The following is a 16,394-nucleotide window of genomic DNA, read 5'->3' on the forward strand; positions in this document are numbered from 1 at the left end:
TACTACAGATTCTTTGAAGAACTTTTATTTAACCAACAAGTGAAGCACTTACAAGTGAAAAACTTATTTTCACTTACACTCGTTTTCAATTTGAGCGCGGGACGCAAGTGTCACTGAAACAACGTTGACTTAATTCTTAATTTGTAATAAATGTACCACCAGTATAGTAAGCACATGAATAGATCATTACTCAAGAGTTTAAAATCCAATACCTCAAATAGATTACAAAATATAAATAATGTTTGCATATCAGTGAGGTGATTTGATAACATAGTTATCAAATATGTAAAATACAGATGTTTTCAATAGTGGGCGCCGACCACTTAAATCACAAGAATCGTAATCACTGTACTGATAATGTTTTACAGTCAATATATCGACACACTGGGATGCACTGGGCGTTTGTCTGTCATTTAGCTACTAGTATCATGTCAACTGTGTCTTTATCTTCAAGAAAGTAGCACAGATAGTACCAATGTATTTCAATATATAAAAGCCCCCGCAATTTCACGAACATGGCAATACAGAAACTTAACACACTTTTTACAACCTAACCTTTCAGCACAGGTCCATTCATACTACCTGTACATAATTAACATCACGAGACTCATATCAAGACCTTCATCTGCACAATAAACCGATTCTTATGTCATATTTTGCCCCTTCCTAGTATTATTGTTATTATTTATGAGGCCGTCTTCGTTTGGGCAGAGGTTGTTTCCATATATAGGCGGCTGCTCCGAGGAAGATAAAATTCACAGCAAGAACAATAAACAGCCCAAGGAATACATCAGTAAAATTTCTGCAGTTTATACCATTAATGTGGCATGGGGTACCTGTGCGAAATAACAGAAATCATACAGATAGTAATCTCCCATTAAAAAAAATTATGAAACAATAATCATTGACCATAAAATTTGATGGTAAATTTTGCGACAGCTACAAAATGAAAAATTAAATCTACTGTTTTGTTAAGCTGTGAGCTGACGTAATTTCGAAAAAGAAAAATATTGGATCACCTTGTTGTCTACTAGGTACATGTGACGTATTTTAAGTGACATCGCAACAAAATTGTAAATTTTACATTATAATTAAGAGATTACATTAAGTGGTGATAGGACCCTCCCTCTGTATTTTAAAGTCCATGAGCAAAACATGATTCCATAACGAAATGTAGCACCCTACCTGGGAAAAGAGAAAATACGAAGTTGTCAAACTTGGTCCCCAACATAGTTGCTAAACCAAAGCTCGTCCAGCCCAACCCCAGCAACAAGCCTCTGACACCCTTTGGTGCCTCCAAGCAAGCTATTTCCATGGCTAAAAATAGAAATTAAGAAAAATTCAAAGGATTAAACGGGTCAGCTTGCATGTCGAATGTTGTAATTAAACATCATGGTGCAACAGTAATGGTTATCGAGAAAATGAAATGAAATTTATAAGAACAATGCATTAATTAAACAAACGTGAAAGAGGAAATTGAAAGACATATTGGTGCGTCATTTTTAAGAGAATGTCGTATCTTAACTAAGTTCTTCTGTATATTGAAAAATGATATTTCAAGGACTTACCCGTGACAATCCCAAACAACTGCCCTAAAGACAGAAAAAGCCACTGTGGTATTTGGTACAACACAGAAATAGAAACCACGCAGGCAAGAGCACGATATCGCTCCAAAAGTAGTGCAGACCCAACAGACATTGCCAGAAACAAGCCAGCTAAACCTGTAAACAAAGGACGAAAAAACATGCAGATACACACAAAAAAAAAGAAAAAATGGTGACGCTGTCGTGAACATCTTTATGTATATGTGGTGCACAAGTTACTTTAAGCTCTCCTTTCTTGGAGATTTTCTTCCACTCCTTTTCTCCGAACAGAGGTACTCGCGTTTAAATACTATTAACATAAAAACATTCAATGAAAAAAACATCTTACTTAGTCTAAATAAGGGATAGTGACCCTTTCCATTTTGTCGGAGTCTTGGAAACACTTTGAGTACGAGGAATGGCACCATGGTGAGCATGACGACATCCCACGTGTACGAGTGCAGGTTCAAAGGTTGATCAATGGACCAATTCCCGATATGCGTCATGCAAGATGCCTGCCAGAAAAAGCTCTCCATTGCCTTCCAAAACATAACATAAAATGAAAATTATATTTAAATACTTGACCACGGTTTTAAAAAACAGCATAATCAATGCACAAGCTGATAAAAATATTTATGAATTTTTTTCAGTGAAAGTATTAAGCATGCATATTCGTTCAATGCGAATGCGCAAAATGGAACATCGAAATATTTTGGAGTTCCTTTCTACTGGTACTCCTGATCTAAAAGAGTATTTCCAAGGCAGTCCTCCAAATGTAACAGCAATAAATAAAATCGTCAAGGACAGTTCAGGATCAAGCTTCTCGTAAACAGAAGGTATGCTACTGGTTATAGCAACCTACTGACAACCAAGAAGAGACCGATAGGCAACCTTTAGGATACTGATAATTTTCATCTTTAGTCGCACTGGTTGTCGGTGCACAAATATGTCCTTCATGTGTCAACGATCGCAGGCGACCTGTTAGCAACCTTATGCGACCACTTAAAAACCTATGGCAACCTCATTGCGACTGAGGTTGCAAAGAGGTTGCCAAAAGGTTGCAAGCGCAGTGTGACCCAGGCTGTAGGTCAGGCTAACCTCAACCATTATGACTAAATGGAAGGCGCGCTTTCTGTTACACGGACCCTCAGTTTCGTTGTACCGGGCCTTACCTGTTGGGCAGTCAGTGGGAAGAGAACGATGTTAGCCAGAAGTACCAGTATCTTGAACACGACCTTGATTTTCTCTCTCTGCTCCTCTCGTCTTTTTAGCAGCTGTTCTAGCTCTGTTGCGGTCATGGTTAGGCCGCTACGCTCGAAGGACTCTCGTGTGAGGTATCTGGTGAGAAGGCTCTTCATCAGCTGGATGAATGACTTATCTGGTGGGAAATGGTGATACATGGATGACCTTCAAAGGCGGATCCCGTGGGAGGATAATTTTGAATACAATACTAAGGCTCCGTTCACATGAAAAGTCTATTTTCTAGAAATCTATTTTCTATTCGCGGTATCTTGTGATCACGGTCTGTGCCCTGAATACCCCGCGGCGTAATTACTGGCAGCGCGAGCCAGTTACTTCCAAAGCTGTAATAAATTCTCGGCTGCGCTCGGAGTGATCACAAGATACCGCGAATAGAAAATAGATTTTTAGAAAATAGATTTTTCATGTGAACGGAGTCTAACTAAAGAGGTTTATCAACTTTGCATGTGTACTTAACAATAAGACAGTCTACAACAAGTAATGCAAATCTTAAAGGTAATATGGCGACCCCTACGCCTCCCCGTTTCTGCACATAAATATAGAAGATGTAAAAAATAACGAATTTTTTAAATCTTTTTTTTTACTCTTTGGCATACGATTTAGAATTTTCGAACTCTTTCATTAATCTTTCTTGATCAAGGTTACCAAACGTCATCTCTATTCATAAAAATATGTGAACCATACATGCACGTATACTTCTAATTACCGTCACAGATCAGAACAAAACCGTCGGAAAAGTACACCTATAACGCATAGTTTATAGACATTGTTAGAGTGTAGTGCTTTTCTTCCTTTTTTACCTTTTATGTGCTTGGCGAGGAAGATATCCTTTCCCCATATGATAATGATAAGTGAGACTAGAATAAAAACCAAAGCTGGCAACATATTCAGCCCGAGCACCAGGGACGAAGAGTTCCAGGCTTCTTTCGACAAATGCAACTGCAAGTCCATTGTGATAAGAACTAAAAGGTCCCCGGCGGCATACCCGAACTGGATCCTGTAAAATAAAACATAACAAAGAATAAATTTAAAGCGGTTTGCATTGGTTTATGGGGATTTGGGGGCCATTCCCAGACCCAGAACTAACTGTGGATCGATCTACCTCCTAGGAGATTCTTGCTAAATTGCAATCAACTAAAGCGGCGTACACGTAGATGTCTGTCACACCTACTGAAGCTGCTAGGGGGTAATTACTTAACGTTTAGCAGCTTCAGTAGGCGTGCCAGACATCTTTGCCACTTAAGCTGAAAGCAATTCATCGAGAAACCCCTCGGAGATGGATCGATCCTGTTAGATCGATCTTGGTATGGGAAACCTGTCTTACTTGAGATGTGACCTTGGACCTCGGCCGTTTCCATGGTTACTGTTCAATTACCCTTTACAAATCAAGCCACATTATTAACGGAAAGGCCTGAGTCTTTTTCGTTGAAACATTTGACACATTTGTTGCAAAGACAATACTAATGAAACTATTACTCACCAGTATATTGCAGCCCTTTGCTTATTCTGCATACGGCCGCACTGCGCCGCGGCAAAGCTAAGTAATACGCCTCTCTGCGTCCCATGAGCCACCGCACACACTCCAACCGCTATCACCGCGGCGAGAACTTTACCTTCCGAATCCAGGTGCTAATGGAATGAACGTGGATGCGTTTCATTAATGGCATAGATCCATAAAGCATTTTTCACTCATGTATTCAACTTGACAAGGTAATCAGTTTTATGTCAGAATAGGTTCGTCTGGCATCGTTAAATCTACGCGATTTCATTTTCAACTAAAATAGAACTGCGCAAGTATTTATCCTATATTTTACCTGTACTTCTACTCGTAACGGAAATCCACATTGAGATATAACCAAATCTAATTTGAATCAAACTTTTGTGACTCCTTAAAGTATTCGGTTAATCTTTGATAGATACCATGCACGCTCACTGAATCTTAAGTTGATGACAATTAAATTTCAGCTCAACAAACTTAAGATTATAAACATCTCATTAAATTACGCAAAATCTGAGCTTCTTGACATCGTACAAGTAGACCAGCGTTAAAAAGAATAGAGATGCATAAATGCAAATACTCAGGGGCGGATTTAGGCCATCTTCTTGGTCTTCCGGAAGACGGTGAGATTTTCAAGTATATATTGATGGGTATGTATTTTTTTCTGTCGGAAGACGGTCCAAAATGGAGGATGGATCGATAAAGATAATTCGAAACCTGTCAGAAAATATCTCTGGATCCGCCCCTGAATACTTGTCCCATGTACGTACTGTGTCTGGGATAAAGACAACCACATTGACCACCGAATGACCTGGTAAAGAGATGAAAATATCTATGCGTGATTATACAAGAGAGATTCCCATGCAATGCGAAATCAGTAAAATATTTGCCTTTAAACTAATTGGAAACTTCGACACAAAGACTGAAAAAAAGCTGACCAATTTTTACACTGTTTTTAGTGACAAATCACTGACACGGCGAATGAAATTGATAGTGCTTGTAAAATGCTAATAACATACATCACTGCCATTATACTAATTGTAAAGGTTATAGTGCAAATTGTGTCTTACCCACTAAAAGCGTGAGGAAACAGCTGAGAATAACGCTGTAGTTTCCAACGAACCCATCTGCCAGGGCACCACCAAATACGGCGGGAACAATTGCAGCGGCTGGAATTGATGGTGAACTTTGATTATTGGGGGTTAAAGTGTATTTTTCTGGTTCCTCGTGATATGATGTCCGCTAAATACTGTGGCATTGGAAGTTTAGGGCAATAATACTGTCTCCAAAACGGATGTTAAAATCTATACAGATCATTTTTATATGCAATCTTTATAATTTGAAACTCGTGTGTTCAATTCCTGATTTTTTTGTTTAGAAAATATTGAAAATACAGGACGCCGATGCAGTGACGACGATGAAAATTTGGAGAAAACTATGTAGTGCAAACTACAACTAAAACATGTGTAAGGGAAAATTAATGTACTTCATTTATAGCCCAGTATATAAAAACTACATGTATAGTGTGACATGTTGGCACTTGCGCTATACCATCTGCCAGCTGCAAATACAATGAGCATCATTGTCTTCACGTGTAAACTGCCACGTGCTAGATTCAACATTTCACTGATTACTGAGGTCCTTAAGATGCGTAGTGTTAGAGATATGGGCGTCTTCAAATAGCTAGTAACCATATGGAAGTGAAATTATCTTTTTCTGTTTGCTACCAGAAAACACTCTTATGGTGAAACTGAATGAATTTAATTGGAATGATTTTCTTATGAAATGAAATGATAAAATCTACGCAACATACAGTGGATCTTCTGAGAAAAAAAAAGAAAATCGTGTCTTGGTCTACCTCTCTAGCCATCCTACAATAAACCCCTGACTTCCGACTCATTTTAAGGGTGAATCTTTTTTCATACTTGAATAGTATTCATGAAATAATGTTAAGGAAAGAATGGCGTATAACTCTATTTGCAGAAGTAAAGTAAATCCAAGAATGAGAGTTAGTCAACGAACCCGCATAGAATTGCTGCACCACGTCGTCATTCAAGTCGAAGTACCTGCTGATTCTGTACAATTGATAGACGGAAACAGAGTTGGCTGTCCATATGAGGGCGTACGATATAATCACTAGGATCGTTGCCTTGGTTTGGTCCTTGGCTTTGTCGCGTCGATGTTGATGGTCGACAGAGCGGAGCAAACCTTGCCGCAAGATGGTGCCACCTGTCGCCAATTCGTCTTCTTCAGACGTTGAGCTTTCTTTCCGCGGAGGACGCTTCTGTTTGGTCGATTTAAACAGGTCGCTGTCCACAGACGCTATGTAGTCATTGACGCCATGGGTCGCGTTCGTTGAGTTGCGATCGCGGTAAAGGATGCTGCTCCTATGCCGATGACTTCCGAGCGATATTTCGTCAAAAGCTGCTGCTGTGTTTACTTCTTCTTCGTCAGAATCGTCTTCTTCTTCGTTTGCAGTGGTACGCAATCCGCTTGATCGGGTGTAAATAGTCCCGTACTGTAATATTGGCGTCCGTTCGTCAGCAGGAGATGGGTCAGTGTTTTCGGTTGGTGCAGTTCTTTCCGACTTTTCTTCAGTTTGTTTTTTTCCAGGCTCTGATATCATCGGCCATATGTGTGCTATATTCTTGGCTGTAGAATTATAAATCTGGTCGCTGTATTCACTTTCCATACTTGTATTGCTGGTTAGGCTATCAGATTCTATCATGGCGGCTGAAAGTTTGTGCGTTATTTCCTTTGGTTTCTCCGCCACTTCCGAATTTTCTCCCGGTCCGCTATCTTTTGTAAAGGAATCCATTGTGGAAAATCTTTTTAAAAAAGCGCTAGGTCCCGCCTGTGTATTTTACCGATAAGTTTCCAGAAAATCCATAATTTAAGCACAGTAAAATGCTCGGTCAGTACTACTATACACGGGTAGTATATTACATGAACACCGTATCATGATCAGCTGTATGTGTCATCACAGATAACTGACTTTCGAATTATCAGTATTTATCTACGATATAGCTGTGATTGTCCGCCAACCCATACATACACAAGGATTATCATTATTCTGATACGACAGAAATACCTGATATGGATACAGGGATCATCATACTGGAATGCCTATTTAAATTTTGGATTTTATTTATTTATTTGTTCGTTTGTTTGTTTATTTATTCATTAATTAACCATCATTGTCGTCGCCTTCATCATCACTTCATTATTATTATTATTATTATTATTCGTTTTGAAAATGCTATTCTGAGTAGGAGCTTGACAAAGAAATAGTAAATATTTTGCCATAGATCCTTAATTGTTTTAGAGAGGCTTGCGGGATTGTGCCGGAGGAGATTGCATTTGCACAACCTATGTCACATCAGCATATTAAAATGACACCCAGAACTCTATCGTGAATTATTCTATTTGTTTTCATAAGTAGTTAGCAATTTTAGACTTAAGCTCAATAAAAGTCTCAAATAAGACTGAATAAAATAAATAGCATTCATTTTCTGTATCCGGACACGTACAACACATTTGTTTGAATTAAATTAATACATATACCCTGGGGCAACGAAGAGTTAATCGCCGTTTCACTAACGCGGTCAACTTTGCAAATGGCACGTTTATTTCTCGCTTTATACGTTCCAATCTGACATACATATATAAGCATGCGTTTATTACATCGTATTAACCCTTATCATAAAGCATACAGTTTGTTTGGACTGTTGCCAGGCAACCTCGTTTGCTACCTGTCCAAGTAAGACTCAGGTATACTTTATTGTGTGTAAACAAGCCAGCCTGTCTATTCATGGGCATGGAAAGGGGTCGGGACTGTAGAATTAACTCCGGAACTAAACGAATTCGATAACAGCGGTGAGACGTAATTTATTCTGTGTCCAATTGTAGCGTGAGGTTCCTTGGCGTTGGAGCGGTAAATGTGTTGTATAGCGGAGAATGGGCACGGGTCAACATAGACCTCCCTGCGTTCAACAAAACATCAACCACATTTACCCGCGCTGTACTCAGTAGAAACCTCGGGGATATTTGCACAGTACGTGATTTTTGTCAGACAAGATCCGTACAGCGTATCGCGTTATGAGATAATCCTATGTACTAAGTTTTCGTCTTCAGTATATATTAACCTAGATTATTGACAATACAAAATAATACGCTCGGGCAAAGGTAGACCTGCATCACTGAAGAGGACGATTGCATACGCATTGTGATCTGTCAGAGTCAACGGGTGACAGTAGGCAAATAACAGACGCCTCTATAGGATTAAAGTGCCTACGGAGAGACGATGTCAGCTTCAGGAACAGGGGTCGTGACAAATCAATAACTTCGAAAGCTGCGTTGCGATTTAAAGGGCATTTCTAGGCTGTCTAATTAACTACATTTGGCGTGTGTTTAAGCTGAAATCTTTAAGCACATTTCAACTCACTCTGAATTTAGCGACGGAGTATTTCGATAATCAATTTTGATAACAAGCCATTGCGTGATCACTGAATAATCACAGCCAGTGCATCGATTAAGAGCATCGGCTGTAACGTAGGGGTGTTAAATCGTTTGCTGAAATCACCGAGTCCCGGTGACACCTCTCACGTCAATAATGCACGCGTTCTTCGTGCTGTCAACCCCGACTCGTTGTCGCGACACTTAAGGCGGCCCAAGCCATCCATTTAAGAAACGTGAACAACCGGAACGAGGTGAACAGCGGTAATCAATTAAACATTTACCTTGAGTGCGTTTACGCGTTACCACAGCAACCGGGACAGTTACAGCGCTGAAGTCAACATACATATCATGAAACCATAGAACTAATACAACAGCTCGCGGACTGAATTCTTCAAGGTTTATTTCTTTGTTGGCGCAAGGAATAGTTTGTACGCAAGACAACAATATGGACAGTAATAAAGCGACTTCGGCGGGCGGTGCTACGCCTGTGGTGCCTGTGCAATTATATGTGGTTCGTCTCTCTCCGCCTTGTAGAGCGGTATGGATTTATATGCTTCAGGTAAGGAATATTTTGTTGCGTTAACATGATAAATGTGGGGGGGGGGTGTTGGTTTTCATAAAACATGATGGTCCCTTAATATTTATTTAGAGAAACGTGGATCCTCTTAACTCCTATGTAATAATTCATTTATTTCGTCCAAAATAACAATTTTAATAAATCAGAGGATGTGTGTGTGTATGTGTGCGTGCGTGCGTGCATGCGTGCGTTCGTGTGTGTGTGTGTGTGTGTGTGTGTTTAAAACAACAGCTTCATGTATTTATAAATGGACTAATTCATATGGATAATTCAATTTTTATCTGCCGATATGCTTATTTGCCTCACTGAAACGTCGACTTATTTCATACATCAATATACATGTACATATAGTATATGACCGGCTTTATATATCTTCAGAACAAAATCAACCATGAATTGATAGATGTGGATTTTACCCAGGGAGAGGAGAGCACTCCCGAGTTTATAATCAAGAATCCCCATCAAGAGGTGCCCATTCTAGTCGATGACGATATCGTGGCGTTTGAAGGGTAAGTGTCAGCTCGTGTTTTATGGTCTGTAGATAAGGTTCTCACCTTCATTTTCGTTTTCTGGAACCACAAGGCTTTATAGGGCTAAATTGAAGCGTGTCTGTGTCTTTCTTTGAGAATGAATAGTGCAGGTGTGAGAAAAAATTAAGAAAAAAGGGAGAGAGAGAAAGGATGTGGAGTGAGAAGGAGGCCCGTGGGAGGGAAAAATTCACATAACCGCTAAGCACAGTTTTGTTCATTCCCGATCCATAATATAGTACGCTTTGCGACAAAGTCGCACGTCTCGTGTACAAGGCCGCAATCTGAGCCCGCAGGTGTTGCGTCAAATTGCCGACCCGTATCACGGCAATGGTTTCTGATAACATTCACATTTTTTGTCCATTTGTGATAATTCAGCTTTTTAATGTGCAATAGCTACAGTAAAGTTGATAGCATTTAGAACCGAAGACAAAGTCAACGAGCCCCACGAGGAGAAAGGCTAGATGATGAAAGCATTAACTGAGGCATCATTATTCGATGCCAAATACTAGTATTTTTATGTTAAAAAAAGGACCGAGAAAGCCATTCACTGTGCATTACAGTAGGCGTGCGACGCTGTAAGAGGGATGCGCAGTTGTTTTATTTAATCATGCACGTACACAAGTCAGAGAAAATTTTCATCAGCTGTAATATGAATAAAGTAATTTTTCTCCAATCAGCAGCGTAATATTGAAATAGGTTACCTCCAAAGTTTCGATATCTCCTGAATAGAGGCTATTCACTAGGATAGCCTCATTCCCTGGTGAAGATGTTCTGTTAAACATCGATATATTGGGGGTAAAATATTTCAATGTTAAGCAGTTGATTGAAGAAAAAACACATTATTCTTAACACGTACACACCTTGAGTAAAGAGACGTGTAGGCCTACATTACCCTCTACCAGGGCCACAGATGGATTTTTCATTTGATATTCAAAGATATATGGATAATCCATGGCATATCTCTCTGCCGCGTTGGAGAAAAGTGCACATAATAAATCTGCGTCCCTGGTGGAGGGCACTTGTACGTGTACTGTTAATGGTGATATTGTTAACATTTTGCACAACGGAAAAGATACCCAGGAAGTGTAATAGAGGAGGAATGCCCCCCCCCCCCCCTTTTTAGCTCTCTCATAAATTCACAATATTATTGAAGATGTCCAGCGATGCCAAAAATATACCGCCGATCATAATTCCGTCAAAATGAAGAATTATTAAAAGACAAGCATTAAATACTTAACGATTCTGTTGCGACACGATGTGACAGACGGCCGTCGTGGGCATGATTCTAAACTCTGGTGCTCAATATCTTTATAAAGTCAGTTTAAGTCTACTGTGGAAAGGGCTTATCTCTGTCTGAGAACGCTGACCAAGCAGACGACAGTAAGTCCTCTAAGACCCATTAAGGGACAGCCCATAGCAACCATCGACACAGCATTCATGGGCTCGCCGATCTGTGACGAATTTTCTCTGGGGAGGCAGAGCTAATCTAGCTGTACTTTATTTCTGGAAGTATCCTGGCACGCCCACCACAACAGATAAATATATTATTATTATTATTGTTGTTGTTGTTGTTTTCCTTTTCTTGTGGCCGCAGAGAGACAAGTTATCATTTGTCAGTCCGTTTTATTATCGTCTTACAGTTGCAACCATTTGGAAAAGTGGCAGCTATGGAGAGAGAGAGAGAGAGAGAGAGAGAGAGAGAGAGAGAGAGAGAGAGAGAGAGAGAGAGAGAGAGAGTACACAGTGAAAACCCTAAGAACACCTGTAGGCGACCAAGGTTAACAACACCGTTAAATACGATCATGCATAAACCCCTTCTTTACGCCTACCACCCTATTGCAATGACAACCCTACGCGTGACAAGAGGTCCTTCAGGCACCTACGACATTACTTATTCACAGCTAGCTTTGAGCGAACGGTTTTATTGCAATGTACAAACATAAGATAAAACTCGAAAAGACCGGCACAGACTGAAGAACAAACAAACCATTCTTGACTTTATGACGGTTAAGCAAACTTAGATTTGAGGAGAGCGCTGCTCTTGGCTCACGGTATCCTTACCCTACAGTCTACAGTGTTGTATTACGGGTAGGCCCGTACCCTGAGTTTCAGACTACTGGTATTCTATCATCATACATGTACAACCCGTGCTGTTTCCTTTGCAAAAATGACGGAGAGCACGCTTCTTTTAGATTAATCAGCATCAACGCATTGAGGCTATGGGTGAATTACAGTTGTCACAGAATTATGAGTGCAAACACCGCCCGCGTGATTGTTCTGCGACAAAAAATATAAGTTATACATTTATAATTAGATTATAATGGTAAAATTGGATTCTTGGGTCAGTGGGAATTCTAGCTGTCAACTTCGATCAGTTTGATAATATAATATAATATAACTGATGGTGTTCAATCCACATAGCGTTATGGTTAATAGGCTGTTGCTCAGGAACACAAACGGAGTCGAAATACAAAAGCGGGTTGTCTTTTAATATGAAATGCACAGAAAACCGAGTAGCCTACATAGTGTCTTCTAATCACGGTGGCCTGTGTCTTTTTCCATATTATGAAGAAGAATTATAGAAAAATAAGCAATTATTATACTGGGAAGCACGAGTTGACTGCACACTGTACAGAGATTATGAGCGTATTCAGAATAGCGAGCTGACAAATCCGCGGATCAAATATGGCCGACCCACTTGAATGCTTGTTGTGTAATTCCCGCGGGGAATCTATTGACTGCGTAATCGGGAATTAAGCGGCAAGCTTTTTAGTGGGTCGCCATAATTGGTCCGCGGATCTGTTAGTCCGCTTTTCTGAGTGTGCTCTATGTTCGTCTAGGGCTGTTCGTGTGTGATTGGAGATGTCTTTACTGATCAGAAATAATTTCAACATTTGGTCGCTCACACTTATAAGCATCCTTTAAGATGTCTTTACCGACTAGAAATAAGTTCAGCGTTGGTTCGCTCATTATTATAAGAATCTCCATCGACATCTCTTTTTTTTTTAAATAAAATGCGATAAGATATCATCAGAAAACACTTATAAAGGATGTAGTGTACGTTGATTGCTGGGTCAAGAATCTACCAAATTACAATGCACACACTTTTTATTTACTCTATCATTTTGGTTTATGGGATTTTGATTATGATGAAATAAAGGGCATTTTACGGTGCTTCTATGGACCTCAGACGAGAATATGCCATTTAGTTAGAGAAATGGTGGAAGTGGCCCTTCACTCCCCTATTTATTATGTCTGTTCTAGTTTATTTTCGTACTCTAGCACCCACGTTCGCAATCCGCGCTTTAGAAATCAACACAACTGCGAGGTGCTCAATAATAAATTCCATTCAAGTTTGTAGTCAACACATTTTGTTTGCATGACCCGCCTACAACATTGGACGTAACCCCTAACGGTCACATCTTTGCTGGTCCTTAATATTGTTATTGTGGCAAATCATTGTTCAGGCCCTTAGCCGGGAGGGGGGGGAGGGGGGGGGAGGGGGGATTTGGGGGAGGGGGGATCGAAAGGACCGCCTCTTTTGCTGGGAAAATGCCCGCTCTGGGTAAAATTTGATCTTAGTACATAAAGTTTTCATGGTGAAAGGTCCTCTTTTTCAGACCCCCCTTTGGAATTTCTGGCTACGAGCTTGTTGTTTTTCTGTTGTGGCATTCTGCATACTAACCGTGCGGTCCATTGTACGTGCATTGTGGCCGTACCAGTGACCCTGTGATAAGGTGACCGGGCACAAAAAGGGTAAAGAAAAAGGGTATAAAAGGAGAGCGTAATAAGTTGTAAGAGCGGAACGTAATGTTTTCTTATTGAATAGGTGAAGCTGAATGTGCCTGCGATAATTACATCAAGTAGGGGCGCACGGTTATAATACTCCACACGTGTGTCCGTAAAAAGTGAATAAGGATGAATGAAGCAAAGGTTTTGTTTGTTTTCGTTATTTTTATGCAAACCTAGTTACGCAAATGCAACTGGGTGCGTTTCTCTAGGTGCGTCTTTGTAAATGTTGTTATTACATGCCTGTCTATTTATACCCTGTCTGATATAATTCAGTATTACTGTTGATATTATATTGTTTGCAAATGGCTACACTAAAAAAGCATTGTTTTATTGCTTCCCAGTGTCATGTGCGAGAAAGCCCCACCTATGATTTTAGTATATTTCATTTAAAGATATAAGAATATTAGTATATTCATATGCTGTGATTGTTAATATTACTTTCTGACATGCACTATATGTTTTCATGCGTTTTTGTGAAACTGTGCATTTAATGAGACGTGCACATCTCTAACAGTTGTAAAAGTAGTCTCCAAACTCAAGAGTATTTCTGTCATCTCTTCATTCCTGCAAATCTTAGTCCCTATCTTAACAAACAGAGTAAAAAAAAACCTTTTAAATTATTTTATTCTATTAACTAAAATTTTTATTTATTTGTTATTCAGTCAAGCAATCCTACGCTACCTGGCCACGACGTATACCAATTTTGCTGGCTACGGCAATACCGCCCGAGAGCGCGCATTGTGTGAGTCCATCATTAGCTGGGCAAGCAGCGAGCTCCACAGGTGAGACCATCGTGTTCTTAATACTCTATGATTGATATGACGTAGTGGCGGATTTGGGGGGGGGGGGGGGTCAGGGGGTCCTGCCTCCCCCCTTCGATTTCTGAAAAAAATCACACCAATTTTGTATAGCTGAATCATAGTTCTAAACCGTACCAAATGGCACTATGCGCCCTCTAAAATACTAAAATGTTATGGGGCCATTCACCGAGCCCGGAACCTACGCCAAGTGGGGGGAGAGGGGAGGGGCTCTGCTTCGCATCTGCGGACCCCCCCCCCTCAAATGTCCTGGATCCGCCCTTGTGACGTTTAACCAGGGGTAAAATCATCGCTTTTATTGAAAAAACAATACACCAAGATTATTCCGGTTACTCTGTTTTCAAAACGTCTATTGCTGATATTGAAACTATTGTATCGCTTTAAATAGTAATAGCGTAATCACGATGGCAGAAAAATTGATTTGTTATTCTAAGTAGAATCTGTATGTGTATTATGTCATGCGGTGAATCTCTGCAAGACAAAATTTGCGTTAGACCTTTATAATGTATAGTAAAATCATGATTTTAATGATACTGATGATAGAAATAAAGTAGCAGATTATCCTTTATGCCAAGTTATACTTTATAAAATTTATTGATATAATCATTATCTATAAACTAGTTTTCGAGTTCTGAATTATTTTATTTACACCGTCTTGGGTGCAATTCGCCAGTCTGTGCAGCTGTACCCCTGTATCTTCATTAAGAGTGACTCAAAATCTAGGAAATTAGAACTAATAAGCAAGCATTTTTTCATCAGAAGTTTTGAATACATGTAGTACACACTAGTAGTGAAGGCTACCTTGGGAATAAAGGGGAAAAGTGTTGAAATTTCTCTGAATATTTAAGTTTGTACACAAAGGTCTAACGCTGGTGTGTGTCTTTAAATTTATTGTTAAAAAAGCTAAACAAATAAAAAAATGGACTGTAACATTTTTAAAGTGAAAAACTGACTTGCATTAAATATAAAAATCAAGTTTACATTATTTTACTTTATTTCATTTTATTTTATTTTATTTTATTTTATTTTAACAGAGTGGTTGGATACTATTACACATATCCACAATTCCTGGATCGCTTCCGGTTGCCGTCTGACTCTGCAAACGAGGCTCTCATCGAAGCCGGGATAAAAGGGATGACAAAACACCTGGAGACTTTAGAGAAACGCTATCTCCAGAAATCACCGTACCTTGTCGGTGACGAAATCACAGTGGCAGACACCGTGGTTGCCACCATTTTATGCCAGGCCGAGTGGGTGGGCTTTAAATTCAAAATATGGCCCAGAGTGAACCAATGGCTTGATAACGTAAAACAGCAAGAATTCTGGGACCGTGTCCACGACGCACATTACCAGTTTCTGAGAGAACTGGAGCAAGAAGTCACACAGTTCGACTAGGGTGCTAATCAGAGAGGCTTAGCTTTATGTGTAGAACTGTTTATTACGTGTTTATTGTTTCGTCGCTTTTGTCTTGCATAATACGTTGTTTCAGTTTTAACCTGCGGCGCAGGTCTGCAGGTCGGATATAATAGTGTTTTAACATTTTTCCAAATCGAGGCTATTTCCGCCAAAGGCTCCCTTAGGTCGGACCTTGAGTTTTTCCTTTAGTTTACTGGCAGAAACACGGAACGGACACTGCGCTTTCATCCTCAACGACTTTGTATCACACATAAATTAATTGTATGAATATTGTCATAATCAAATTAAGCATTCAGGTACATTAACTGATTGCCCAGAAAGCTTGGCCAACATACATGTACAAGGAAAGTTGACTCTGTACTTTCTGTCAGGCTTATTCATGTAGATGTAACTTGCTTGGACTATTGCATTAAAAGTCCCGAGCATTATCATGTTTATATAAAATATTCATATTCAAATCTA

At 39.7% G+C, this 16,394-nt stretch overlaps 2 protein-coding genes across 2 annotated transcripts; one reads left to right on the forward strand and one right to left on the reverse strand.

Moving 5' to 3' along the window:
- Positions 1-9: 9 nt before the first annotated feature.
- LOC106159399 (uncharacterized) lies at positions 10-7,314 on the reverse strand. Its single transcript, XM_013535678.3, has 10 exons — positions 6,364-7,314; positions 5,412-5,510; positions 5,112-5,152; positions 4,324-4,472; positions 3,644-3,840; positions 2,756-2,961; positions 1,933-2,122; positions 1,569-1,721; positions 1,186-1,317; positions 10-836 (listed from the first exon to the last, which is right to left on the reverse strand). Exons 1-10 carry the CDS (start codon positions 7,157-7,159, stop codon positions 682-684), a joined length of 2,118 nt encoding a protein of 705 aa, XP_013391132.2. The 5' UTR covers positions 7,160-7,314; the 3' UTR covers positions 10-681.
- Positions 7,315-8,124: 810 nt separating this feature from the next.
- LOC106159400 (glutathione S-transferase theta-1) lies at positions 8,125-16,394 on the forward strand. The gene is made up of 4 exons (XM_013535680.2): positions 8,125-9,358; positions 9,755-9,885; positions 14,361-14,480; positions 15,551-16,394. Exons 1-4 carry the CDS (start codon positions 9,245-9,247, stop codon positions 15,909-15,911), a joined length of 726 nt encoding a protein of 241 aa, XP_013391134.2. The 5' UTR covers positions 8,125-9,244; the 3' UTR covers positions 15,912-16,394.

This window comes from Lingula anatina, chromosome 4 (genome assembly GCF_051362555.1).
Source record: "Lingula anatina isolate TDL-2025a chromosome 4, LinAna3.0, whole genome shotgun sequence".
NCBI lineage: Eukaryota > Metazoa > Brachiopoda > Lingulata > Lingulida > Lingulidae > Lingula > Lingula anatina.

Coding starts and splice junctions, on each gene's coding strand:
- LOC106159399 (XM_013535678.3), bottom strand. CDS start 7,159: ATGGATTCCTTTACAAAAGATAGCGGACCGGGAGAAAATTCGGAAGTG. Junction 3,841..4,323: donor CAAAGGGCTGCAATATACTG/GTGAGTAATAGT, acceptor TTTATTTTACAG/GATCCAGTTCGGGTATGCCG. Junction 2,123..2,755: donor TCCCACTGACTGCCCAACAG/GTAAGGCCCGGT, acceptor ATGTTTTGGAAG/GCAATGGAGAGCTTTTTCTG.
- LOC106159400 (XM_013535680.2), top strand. CDS start 9,245: ATGGACAGTAATAAAGCGACTTCGGCGGGCGGTGCTACGCCTGTGGTG. Junction 9,359..9,754: donor TATGGATTTATATGCTTCAG/GTAAGGAATATT, acceptor ATATATCTTCAG/AACAAAATCAACCATGAATT. Junction 14,481..15,550: donor GCAAGCAGCGAGCTCCACAG/GTGAGACCATCG, acceptor TTATTTTAACAG/AGTGGTTGGATACTATTACA.